This window comes from Alligator sinensis, unplaced genomic scaffold (genome assembly GCF_000455745.1).
Source record: "Alligator sinensis unplaced genomic scaffold, ASM45574v1 scaffold886_1, whole genome shotgun sequence".
NCBI lineage: Eukaryota > Metazoa > Chordata > Crocodylia > Alligatoridae > Alligator > Alligator sinensis.
Genome location: NW_005842040.1, coordinates 184644 through 197288, shown reverse-complemented (window position 1 = coordinate 197288; position 12645 = coordinate 184644). Strand labels below are relative to the sequence as shown.

At 41.7% G+C, this 12645-nt stretch overlaps 1 protein-coding gene across 1 annotated transcript in view; it reads right to left on the bottom strand.

The window, feature by feature from the left end:
- Nucleotides 1-12645, bottom strand: part of LOC102377411 (keratin, type I cytoskeletal 23) — a 35561-nt gene that overhangs the window by 16925 nt on the left and 5991 nt on the right. The window contains exons 3-8 of the mRNA XM_006022575.2: nt 10119-10275; nt 4629-4790; nt 4396-4521; nt 3048-3268; nt 1099-1130; nt 7-100 (exon numbers count right to left, since the gene is read on the bottom strand). Coding sequence (XP_006022637.2) covers nt 7-100; nt 1099-1130; nt 3048-3268; nt 4396-4521; nt 4629-4790; nt 10119-10275 — 792 coding nt within the window. The remainder of the gene's footprint in view (nt 1-6; nt 101-1098; nt 1131-3047; nt 3269-4395; nt 4522-4628; nt 4791-10118; nt 10276-12645) is intronic.

Genomic DNA, 12645 nt, shown 5'->3' with positions numbered 1-12645 from the left:
TCCTGCTGGTGGATCTCATGTATGGTGGTTGACACCACCTGTCCATCCACACTGTCTTGCACAATTGTCTTCAGCCTGTGGTCAGTTGATGCAGTGTGTTCTGAATGGAAATAAGAAATGTATCAGTTTATGGGCCATATCCCCAAGTGGTATTACATGCCACATTTTCCTTGAAGTCAATAGCTAATTTTGCTATTTATTAATTATACTAACTCTGGAAAGTTACTTTGGGGTTAGGCTAAGTCAGGGCTAATGAATATATACTGCTAATTCTCAGCAAGAATAAATCCAGTTTCAAAGTGGATTTAGCTAATCCATAATTGTGGTAAGACATTGAATGCCTCTAGTCTTACTCCTGAATAAAACTATCTGCACTAAGACAACTAGGGCAAACTTTCCCAAATGTTTCTTTTGAGTCAAAGGGAAGCTACCTTCTAGCTCAGTGATTCTCAACCAGGGTGCTGTGGCATCCTGGGATGCCTTGAGATCCATTCAAAGGTGCTGTAGGGTGCACAGTGTTAGCACTGCCAAGTGTGCACGATTCACAAGATAAACCCAGACATTTCAAACAGAAATTCACAGTGTTAAAACCATTCCAACCTGCAGTGTCCTTTCTGAGTCCTGTATAACAGGAAAATAGCTCCGTTATTTTTCTGTAGTCAAAAAATGAGTGAAAACCAAGAACTGGCATTTTCCAAGGGCTGCCTTGAATTTAAGAGGTGCCTTGAGTCTAAAAAGGTTGAGAATCACTGTTCTAGCTGATTTTGTGGAGTTGCTGCTGCTGCTCATGGATCTTGAGGGTCTTAGTTTGAGGCTTAGCTTTGGTAGTATGTTTCACTGATTGGGGAAGTCTGTTCCAAAAATAGGTTATAATCTGTTAACAGACCGGTACATGCTGCATGAAATTAATTCTTGGACATGGGCTACACATCACTTTGTTCATAGCAAAATATGGCTTAAGTGGGGACTTAAGTGGTTCATTAACCTTGCATAGGCCCCCACATAGGAATACACTGAATTTAAGGTAATTGTGACAGGAATGTCCAAGAGCATTGAAACAGTCACTATAAAAAAGAAAATACAGTATGGAACTTTTACCTTTAGCACTTGATTCAAAGTTCCTTGTTATCCTGTGAAGGAGAGCAGAAAAGAATGGATACGTTTTGGTACGTTAATGTAACCACTGTGCCAGTATGTACAGGACAAAAATAAAACCAATTTTTTACTATGAAGGGGTTCACTCTTCACTACTCTTGGGTCTAGTTACTCTTTCTTTGAATTCTTCCTCTGCCCAAATAGCCCTGTCTTGTTCACATTATGGTTATTTATGAGAAACGTTATATTTTTCTTTGAGCTTTCTATATGGGTAGAGTTAGGACCCTTCAGGGTGCTGCTAAGAAGTTTGATATTTGTCCTGTCTCCCTATGATTTTCCTCTATTAGTACACAAAGAACTTTCCCCTGTCTGGTTTATTAAGTCCCTGGTTTCATTGTATTGATAACAGATTCTGTATTTCCTGGTAGCAGAAAGGACTGGGAGGCCCAGAGTTTTCTAAATGCTGAGATTCATATGCATCAGAAATGGATAAAGTACACAGTCCATTAGTAAGGGCCAAAACTTCATGGTGAGATTCATGTTTTATCCAAAGCCTATCTAAATTGTCCTTCAAGCTTTTTGCTTTTTTTTTTTTTTTGGTCTATAAACTGGGATGAAAAGACCTAAAGGACTAAATCCTATTTCCTCTTGTGCTCCTAAATGGTGCGCACAGCTGCAGAACTGATTTTTGTTTGTATGATTACACAAAGTATGCAGTTCAGCTCTTCCTGAGCAAGCCCAGGTGTGCCTGCTAGCTAAGTATGCACAATTGGGATGTGCTTTAGTTGAGCAGCAGCATGGTGAAATACTATCGTTCATATATGTGTATAAGGCCAGGTAAGTCCTGAAGTTTTAGTCACAAAAGAACCATTTTAGGTGAAGAAACCCTCTTACCTTTTAGCTTAATGGACTAGTGCCTAGGGCACTTGCCCAAAGAGCAAGAGACACAGATTTTAGATTCCACCCACCCAGGAGTTTGAAACTGCATCTCCTGCTTGCTAGCAAATTGCTTTAACCACCAGGCCATGGTCTAGGTATTTCTGAAATCCTTCTCTGCCCCTGCTCTTGAAGCTAGGCCAAAGGAAGAGCCCAAAACAGAAGGCTTGTGCCTCAATGAGATGAATGCTGCCCTGGCAGGAGAGGACCTACATTCTATCCTAGGCCCCTGTCTCCAATGGGGCAAGAACTTTCCCTGTGCTGTTTATCTAAGAAATATTAAATGCAGCAAGTAGAGGATTAAATTCAAGAAGCAGACTGGAAAGGGGGCAAGGCAATGTCTGTTATAGCAACCTTCTGGAAAGCAGGATAGATGTTCCAGCTCTGTCTGGGTGAGGGTGCACGAGAATGTAGGTGTCCTACTTTCTAGGCAACTGCCCTAACCACTAGCGTATTTGGAAAAAGGTGGGAGGGCCCTTCTGCCTTCTCCATTTTACTTCCAGCAGGTATGCAGGTATGGCAAATCTATTTTGCCACAATGTGTAATCTCAAACTGTATGGAAGTGCCAGAAACTGCAATTGCATGTTGTGTATATGTACTTAGGTATATAAAGCAAACTAGTATTTAGTCCAAATAACTATGCATTGTAGTGAAATTTCCAGCTTGTTTGGATTGAGTCTCCATGCCCAAGACCTTTTATCAATTAGTATCTCATATGCTTTTAATTATGGTCTATACACATAAAAAGACTGATTCTTATTATGAGTTTTAGTAGTGTTGGAGTGATGTTGCAACTGTGACAGTCTAAGAATATGGCAAGAGGCAAGGATTTTTGTTGGATCAAATACATGGTAAGCATTCTTGTTTAGCTTTATCCCAAACATGCAGTTGATCCAATAAAAGATATCACCAGCAAAAATCCTTCCTCTTGCACAATTTCACACTTGAGTAAATACAAATACATAAATCACATGAACATGACGACTCTGCTCAGATCAGCCTGACTTTGCCTTACTCATCAGTCCTTCCCTCCAACAGCAGCTGGTAAGTGGAAATCTCTCTCTCCAGGCGGGTTTTGATCCCAAGAAGAACCTTGTACTTGTTGCTTTGGCACCTGACATCATGACGGAGCTCACTCAGTTCTTCCTCACATTTGGAGATGAACTCTTGTATATTCTGCAGCCTAGAGGCATAGTGAGCTCGGGTCTCAGACAAGGTATTTTCCAGGGCATGTTTCTGAAAGAGCAGATAAAACCATTCTTGTTGTTATTTTTGAGGTGGCCATAATGTGTCAGGTGCTGCACAAAAATGCCAAAAGACACGGTTTGTAACCAGAAGAATTCGCAAACATAATGGGAATTTTTACAAATGCTAGGTCATGGTGCCTGGTGCTTTTAATCAGTGAGCTGCGCTAATCGGTGAGCCATGCATCACATGTATCAGCATCCCTGGGCATCCCTGTATTGAAAAAATGGTGGCAGGGTGCTTTGAACTAAAGTTCATCAAATGTGTTTTATTTCAAAGTGCTCTGCCACCATTTTTTCAGCGTGGAGACACGTGGCGACGCTGATACACATGACACAGAAGGCTGCCGGAGCATGTCAATTTTCACGATCCAGCAGACTCTGCACACGTGTCGGATCCCAGGGTTCCAGTCTGTCAAACCCTTAGTCACACTCATGACTATCTTTGTGAATCCAGGATAGGTCACACAAGTAAAATGTTGCATGTACATAGTTGTTTGTAGAAATGGAGCATAAATCAACCCATCCCTATTCCCCTTGCTAAAGGCTCGTTTCTTCTTACTGGGTCTTTCTTTAATGAAACATAGGAATGAACTTGTGATGATATCCAGAATTATAACTAATCCTCACAAGAATTATTATTTATAGCTATGTAGTAACAGCATGTTTCTGGCCTGATTCACTGCTCTGCTCATCCAGTTTTACAACAGGGCAACTCCTTTGTTTTCAAATGGAGTTATGCTAGCATGAAACTGCTTTGAAATGGTCATTGATCATGCCTTTCTCAGGTATTAATCATAATCAGCTTGAAACTCCTCCTCACAAAGACTGAGTAAACATAAATATAGTTCAAGTCATATCTTAGAAATGCTTTTTCTTTCTGGGTATAGTGTTAATAGGCTCTTTAAAGGTCACATTATTTCTTCTTATTAACCTCTGCAAAGGAAATCCAGAACACACACTGCACTTTGAAATATATGTAATGCACTTATGGTCCTATAACTTCATGGAAGTCAGAGATGCAAGGGTGTAAATGAGAACAAAATTTAGCCCAAGCCATAGGTTGCTGAAGAAGTTATTGAATACAAATGACCTGCCATTGCTTTTCTTCGCTGGTACCTTGCTTAACTGTGCCTGCAGCTCAATCTCCAGGGCCTGGAAATTGCGCTTCAGGTTCTTGATCTCTTTGTCATTGTTCTGTAGTTGTTCTGGGCTGTTGGTCACTGCCAGGGATGCTGCTGAAGTCTATGGAGCAAAAGCAAGTGAAAAGTTTACTGATACTGATATATTCTTTATAAAAATAGACGGACTGTTAAAATTATCAGAAGGAAGTTTGTGTAGCTCTCTGTTACCTGCTGTTTGTACCAGACATCAAGGCCTCGGCGGTTCTTTTCAATAATGGCTTCATAATCCTCTCTTATCCCTGCTAGAATCTTGGTCAAATCTTCTGGTGGTGTTGCTTTCACCTTCACATTGACATTGACATCCTTGGTTGAACGTTGTTCGTGCATATCCTACTCAGATTAGCAGAGGATAAGAAATAAGCATTTGTGATGTATTTATGAAAAGGGGGAGAAAAAATTCTCATTACCATCTTATCCCATCCATTCCCATCCTCAGTGGGCGTGTCTACATGAGACACTTACTGTGCATTAGCTTGACAACATAGCGCAGTAGCGTGTCATGGCAAAAAACGTGCTAATAGCCAACTGCGCTGCATTATTAGGCTAATGACCAGTAAGCATTACTAAATAACTGTGTGCCAGCACTACTGTTCAGTAATTTTAGGTACTGCACATTTAGTTAGTACTTTATTAAAGAAATACTAAACTAAATGTGCAGTGTCTAAGGTGCATTAATGAGTGTGTAGACATGCCCAGTAAGTAGCACTAATTTTTTTTCATTCTAATGAGTTAATCATTATACACACCTATGCTGCTTGGTCCTGACAATCTTAAAAGACTCCTTGCAATTTCATTCAAGGGACAAGTAATATTACTTTACAGCACACTTTACATTTCATGCAAAAAGACTCCCCAGCCTATGCACTGTGGACACTTAAATTGTTGGTACTGGCCTGTATGTTAACTCCATCCCTGAGTTCAGCCAGGCAGGTGCACTGCCTGCAGTAATTATTTATTAATAATTATAGGGTAACACACATCTAGACTGACATGTTTACTAATCTGATCATTCGTTTTAAATTTCAGACCCACCACTTTGAAACACTATTTTAGCATACAACTTCATAAGGAACCAGCTACAGTGAGCACACATAAGAACCTAGACGATTATGGAAGTTCTCAAATAATTAGGGAATTCGTATTGGCTAGAAAGGAGGTTACTTTTAGTCTAGCTGAAATATTCCATAGTTGGGGCATTCATTTCCTGAAAAATGAGTAGTATTCTTATATGTATATGGTACAATAAATATTTAATCTGCAAAACATATGACAAGCCACTAGGATGTTTATGAGAAAGAGTTCGATGGCCTTTATTGAAAAGGAATCTTGTGTTTTTTAACAGTGTGAATGCCAGACCCAATCAGGTCTTCTTCATTTTCTTCAGACCTATGCCATTTAAGAGATTAAGCCAGTGATTCTCAACCAGAATGTTAGGGCAACCAGGGGCACTGCAGGGTCCTTTGAAGGGTGCCCCAAGGTTTGAGAAGATAAGTCAGGGGTGAGGAGATAAGCAAATAAGTGTAGGCTCTGGCTTTTCCTTACCTGGCTGTGCCCCTGATCCCACTGCTCAGCCCCTCTGGAAGGAGGTAAGCACTGTAATAAATAAGTTAGTTTTTGGAATGGGATGCTGCTCAATTCATAAAAGGTATGGAGGGGTGCCTTGTGTCTAAAGGGTGCCTTGAGTCTAAGGAGGGCTACGTTGAGTCTGAAAAGGCCGAGAACCACTAGATTAAAAGGCTTATAAGCTAATAGGGCTACAATAAGAATTAACATATCTATTCATCCAAAATCTGAAACAGCTAGAGTTCAAAATCTCCTAGGAAAGTTCACCAATGTTTTGATTAGTTGATTTAAAATGTTTCCATGAATTTTTGAGCTGAAGGGTGTTTGCTCAAGCTGGAAAGGAGAAACACCGTGTAATAGCATGACATAGCCAAACCAGTGGTCCGCTTCTGTTCCTTCTCCTGCTGTAGGAATAAGCCAGAGAATTCAACCAAAAACTGATGACAGAGCCTGTTTTTGAAAGGTTTCTAGGAGCATGACACAAGAACAAGCACTGGAACTTTCAATGGTTATCTGAAGGAACTTCATATCAGGCCGGATCATGTAAGTCCAGGTGTAATTTCATGTAGTTTCATGTAGATAGATGTTAGTATTTATGAAATAATAAGTTTAGGTGAGGTTGCTAAAAAAGTTCTATGTAATTGCTAAAGGAACAATTAGATTAAAATATATAACTACTGTGTAAACAAGATGATTATAGAACAAGTCAAGCAGGTGTGATAACATTCCTTCCAGTGTAGCACACACTGATGCCACTTCAAAAGCACCCAGAAAAAGCAGCACTCCAGGACATGACACTACAGCCTCCAAAATGCAGACTGATTTGACACTGTCAAGTCATTTTGGTGTGTCCAGCTTCCTAGATTTGTTATACCTTAGTTATTCATTACTATTTCTAGGTATGCAAGGAAACCAGCTAAGGGAAGTCTCACTTGTCTAGTCTTTGGATTTCTGTTCTACTTTATAGCACAATATAATCACAAAGTAAGATACTTGGGGATGAATCCTATTTATTTTTACTGATATACACATATATACCTAAATGGTGTATATGCAGCCACAGACCTGCAGTTTGTGGCACTTACGTATAGTTTGCAATTCAGCTCTGCATGTTCAAGCCTATGTGGGGCCCCTAATCATGCTCAGTTACTGCTTTCTGGCTGGGAAGCTGCTTGGTAAAATAGGATTGCCACATGTGTATGTGAACTTTTATTTAGAGAAAAATCATAACTTGCTGGTCTTAGATGCTAGAGGACTATGGGAGGACGGTGACATTCCTGTCTTTTAGCCCAATAGCCTAGTGCCCAGGCCCCTGTCTAAGTTGTCCCCTACACCTTGCATTTAATATTGATTGCAGCTCAACCTCATTAGGAGGAGAGGGCCCAGGTTGGAAGGCAGGCCCCCTTTCTTTCTAAACCGTGATCACCTCATTGAAAAGCATGCCCTCTGGCTTCCTCCCTTCCTCCTGACTCCACGTATGCACTTCTTTGGGCTGCGCAGTGAGCCCGTTTCAAAGGGAAATCTGGAGAAAGATCGGGATAATGCCGATCGGGATAATGGATTGGTGGTTAGAGCATTTTTCAGGGAAGCAGGATATACAGGCCCAGGGGACCAGCTTTAAAAGGAGAACCAGAGTAGAGCTTGGAGAATGCTCGACCTGTGGCATGGTGGTTAAATTGCTGTAGTGGAAACTCAAGGAGACAGAATTCAAACCACCTCTGGACAGGGAGCCCCAGGTCCCAGGTTCTATGAGAGCCCTAATTCCCTGGACAGGGAGCCCCGATTCCCTAGCTGCCTGGTGATGGGGACTAAAACACAGAAGGGTCCTCCTCATGAATCTAACAACTGCTAGTCACAAGTTTCAGATGGTGGATGCCATGATGTATCAACAAGGAGTGCATGCATGTGTCTGGGTATGCACATGGCCAGTGCATGGACTATTGCACATGGAGTCATCTATGTGCACAGGTCTCTGCATCCAAGAATAAAATTCATACCTGTCTGTAAGCGCCAAACCAAAAAATAGCCACTTACATGACCAGGAATGAAAAGAATTCCACTATGGGTGGATCCAGAAGGGCAGTAATGTGTGTGGTCACACCTTCTTCAGCTATGTGACAGTTTCACAGTGAGCTCCCTGAGCTCACCCGCATATTGGCATGGGTTCCTGCTAGAGTCACTGCTTTGGTGTGACTCTGGAGCCCAGGGGGTGCTTTTTTCCCCCTCCCTTTACCCCCTGCTGAATTCAACAACAAGGGAAAGTGGGAGGACAAGCAGTGGCATTATTCACCTCCTGGGCTCCAGAGCCAAGACAAAGTGGTGGATCCAGCAGAAGCCCACAACAGCAAGCTATGCTCACTGTGCATGCATTGCACAACCATAAGAGAGTGCAACTGTACTCCCCTTAGTGCCCTGGATCCACCCCTGAGCATTACTCATGGGCTAGGGACAGAAGTTACACATAAACCAGTATAAGTGATCAGAAACCAGCTAAAATCTGTAACACAACAGAAGTTCAGTGCACATAAGCTACTTTCAAAATGGCAGAAACCAGTTTAAGATAAACCTGGGTGGATGCAGTATCAGACTTAACTGATTTAAGTTAAACCAGTTTACTGAACTTCTGTCCCAATTACTTCCCAGATTCAAGTTGATTCACAATCCCACAGCATCCCAGGATGCTTTACACCTCCCCTGCAAATCCCTTCTTGCAGGGTGGGCAGGCTAAGCTTGGCTCAAGCTGCCTGCTCCTGCCAACCAGGGAGGCATGCTTTAGCATCCCCCACTTCTGACCTAAGACATTGCAGGCATATGGCTGCATTTCCAGAACAAATCTGAATGTCTGTCACTTGCTTATCAGTTCAATCTATGCAGTTTAAACTAACCCATGAAGACTATCCATTCAGCCTCAGGGTTTTTGACTGCCTGTACTTAGCCGTGGTGTTTAAGAACTTCAGTGGGTAATGACTGAGAGTTTCTGAATGAAAAAGACACGTTCAAGTACTGGCACAACAGTGTGGGGACAACAGCATTAGAACAATGTGAGAATTAAGAATGGTCAATTTTAATTCCAAAGGGTTCTGATCTCACTAATTGCATTGAGATCTTTGGAAAAATACATTGTTTCACGTTGCAGAGGTTCATAAACCAATTTATTTTAATTTTGACCTCTCCAGAGTTCATCATCCCTGAGTCCCTTAACAAATATTTGTTTTGAGTTATGGGTGCAGAAAAACCCAACAATCACAAAATAATCCTCAACTGCAGGGTGTAAGGGTTAATATGAGATTGAAACTAACAATAGTGATAATTTCATACCTTAGGAAACACTATGGGCATTTATACATGTACTCAGGGGGTAGGGGAGGGGCTCTTTAATTAGAGAACTGCTCTAATTAAAGCACCTGGAGTGTCTCGTGTATCAGGATTCCCATGCTGCAGGGATCCCCATAGCAGCAGGGATGCTTTAACTGAAGTTCATCAAATGAGCTTTAGTCAAAGCACCCCTGCTTACATTTTTCAGCATGGGGATGCTGATTGAGATGCTGGAGTCTGCTGGAGCGCGGTAATTACCATGCTCCAGCAGACTCAATTAATTGAGTTTGCTCCAATGTGCTGTAATTACAGTGTGTCTGAGCAGTGTCGCTGGTCATGTCTAGGCACTCTATATTATCTGGATAATTTCTTCATGTTATTTTTATCTATTCTGTTGATTATAAGAACTAATGGAGCAGCTAAAGATAATGCTTATTGGTTACTGGTTTTATCTGCAGCTACTGTACATCTGCAGTCAGTATATATATAATTATTTTTTAGAACATTCCAGTAAAATAGGGAAGTATTACTATTTTATTTTACAAATGATGTAAAAGTGAACTTTTCTTAGGCCAAAATTGAGTGGCTGTCTTACTTGAAATTAGAGTTAGAGAACTCCAATCTACTAGATCATGTGTAAATGCAAACTGTGGGTATGATCTAGCTCTCTTTGAACATAACAAACCCAGAATTATCTACCCCATGTATAAACCACTTTTTACCACCTATCAGCAAAAGAATTGTATTACAGGATGCGTTAAGGGCTAGAACATTTCCTACCGCCTCGTGGTCTTTCTTCCTGAGTATGTGCTCTTCCCTCAAACCTTCAATTTCCATTTCCAGATCTGTTGTAACAATGGTCAGGTTGTCAAGTTCCTTACGCAAGTTTTCAACGTCAAATTGCACTCCTTCCCTTTGGTATTTTTCTGCTTCATACCTTTATCAGGAAAGAGGAAGCAAAACATGCTCGTTGAAACCAGGTCAGGTCCTGAGATCTCTACAAATAGCATCAAAGAGAAGCAGAGGCAATGAAATCTTTTGTGAGAGGAGGTGTGGACATTGGAAAAACTATATGCTCTTTCTAAAATACATACTTTCTATTTTTCAGACATTCTGAACAATTAACTCTGTTGTACTATTATTTAATTCTTTTTCCTCACCACACCACACTTTATGATGCTAAGGGAAAATAAACCAAAGTGGAGTTTTCTTTCATTTCCTTGTTCTCATACTAGTATTCATCATGTCTGCACAGCACTAACAAGACATTTTTCAAAGGGTGTGTCTACATGTGCTGATTTAAGATGCATTAGCCATTTTTAAGGCACATTAAATGCACAGGTCTACACATGTGCACACTTAATGCTCCTTAAAAATGATGATTTTTAGCTTTTTGTGCCTAAATTTGATACCTGTAAAGCATGTATCAAATTTAGGCATGAATAGCTAAAATGCCTTAACACACATATGGACACTCTAAGGCACATTAATGCTGTGTAAGTCAACTGACTTGGGGCTAACTTTAGTCCCAAGTTGGTCTGCACACCGCATTAATGTGCCTTAGCGCACACGCATGTACATGTACCCCTAAAATGCCTTAATGCATATTAGGCAAATATACATTAAGTTTAGGCATGCGTAAAAGTACATGTAGACACAGCCATAAATTCTAAAACTTTACCACAATCCTTTTCATATAACATGCAGAATATAATGCCGTCTGCAGTCTGTCCAAAAGTAATCACCACGTATTCTAGGAGAAAGGACCAGGGGAAAGATTGTGCTCCAAAGCTAGCTAATTATGTTCCTTTTTGAAACAACTCCCGAACTTTACTGTATTTAGGAAACTAGACTCAAAGAAAATACCTCACAAAAAACCTTCAAGTTTTGCCTTCAGTCTGGAAGAGTCTGTGTTCCCCTGTTTTCTCCCCAGTCTCAGATACGATATCACAAATTTTCTGTATTTTTGTGCTGTCTGAAAATTCTACAACTAATTCATCAGCTGCATGTCAGAATGTGATAATCACACCATAATCTCATCATGGACAACTTTCCTTCCCATGGAGGCATTTTCCACTGTTTCAGTTTTTGGGAAGCCACTGAATGATATATCTAGTTAACTACTAATGAAGGGAAAGGAAATGAAGGGAATGGAAAAGAAGTGCAGAGAAAGTACAGGGGGTACAGTATCAACCTATAATGGGGAGAGGGGTTGAGTCTTAAAAGAAAAGTCATTTTGTTATTCATTGCCTAAGGATGGTAAGGCCACTTTAATGACTGATGATCTTTTGCAGAAAGGAGGGAATTATTCAGTGTTGTTTAGAATCCAGCCTACAATATTGTAAAGCCCCGTCCTGTACATATTTTTGTCTGGCAATTTTCAATCCCAGCTAGACAAGTGCTGTTCAACATTTTGCTTCAGAAGGCTAGAGTAGTGCCTGATCTGTCTACGGGCCGGATCTGGGTTGGTGGTCCTGATCCTGTCCCTGGGGCAGATGTGGCAGGCACCATCTGCCTCTATGGAAGAGGGCAGCCTGACCCCAACCCAGCCCCATAGGTGGGCAGGGAGGGTGGCCTAGCCCCACAGAGGGGGAGAAGGGGGCATGGCCCAGCTCCAACCCAGCCCTGTGGGGGGAAAGGGGTGTGGCTTGGCCCAGTACAGATGTGGGGGGAGGAGACATTGCCCAGCCCTGCAGGGGGAAGGAGGCATGACTTATCCCTGTAGTGGGAGGAGAGGTAGGAGGGCAAAAGATCATGGCCTAGCTCCAACTGGCCCAACAGGAAGGCAGGGGGAATGAAATGTGGCCTGGCCCCACAGGGGAATTGGGTTACAGCCCAGCTCTGATGACTGTGCAGGGCTTGAGGTTTGGGAATTTGGCAGCTGGGAAGGTGGCCATATTAATGGCCACTGCTCCCCTGGTGCCAATTGTCCTGAACCTTGGAGAGCCCCACAAGCCAGGTGCCATGTCTCTGTGGGCCATATTTGGCCCATGGGCTAGACATTCAGCATTTCTAAGCTAAATCATTCAGGTTTCTTGCTCAGATAAAACTCTCAATACAATGTGTTGCTGGATGAAACTGTACCCTAGAGCAGAGGTTCTCAAACTGTGGTCCGCGAACCACCACTGGTTCATGAGCTCCATTCAGGTGGTCTACAGAAAGGCTGTGAAACAATCAAGAATATCTGTACTTGGCCCTGCACTTGATTTATTTTTTCTGACTATGGAGATTAAATGGTCCTCCGAGACCCTCAGCAATTTTCAAGTGGTCAGCAAAAAAAAAAGCTTGAGAACCACTGCCCTGGAGG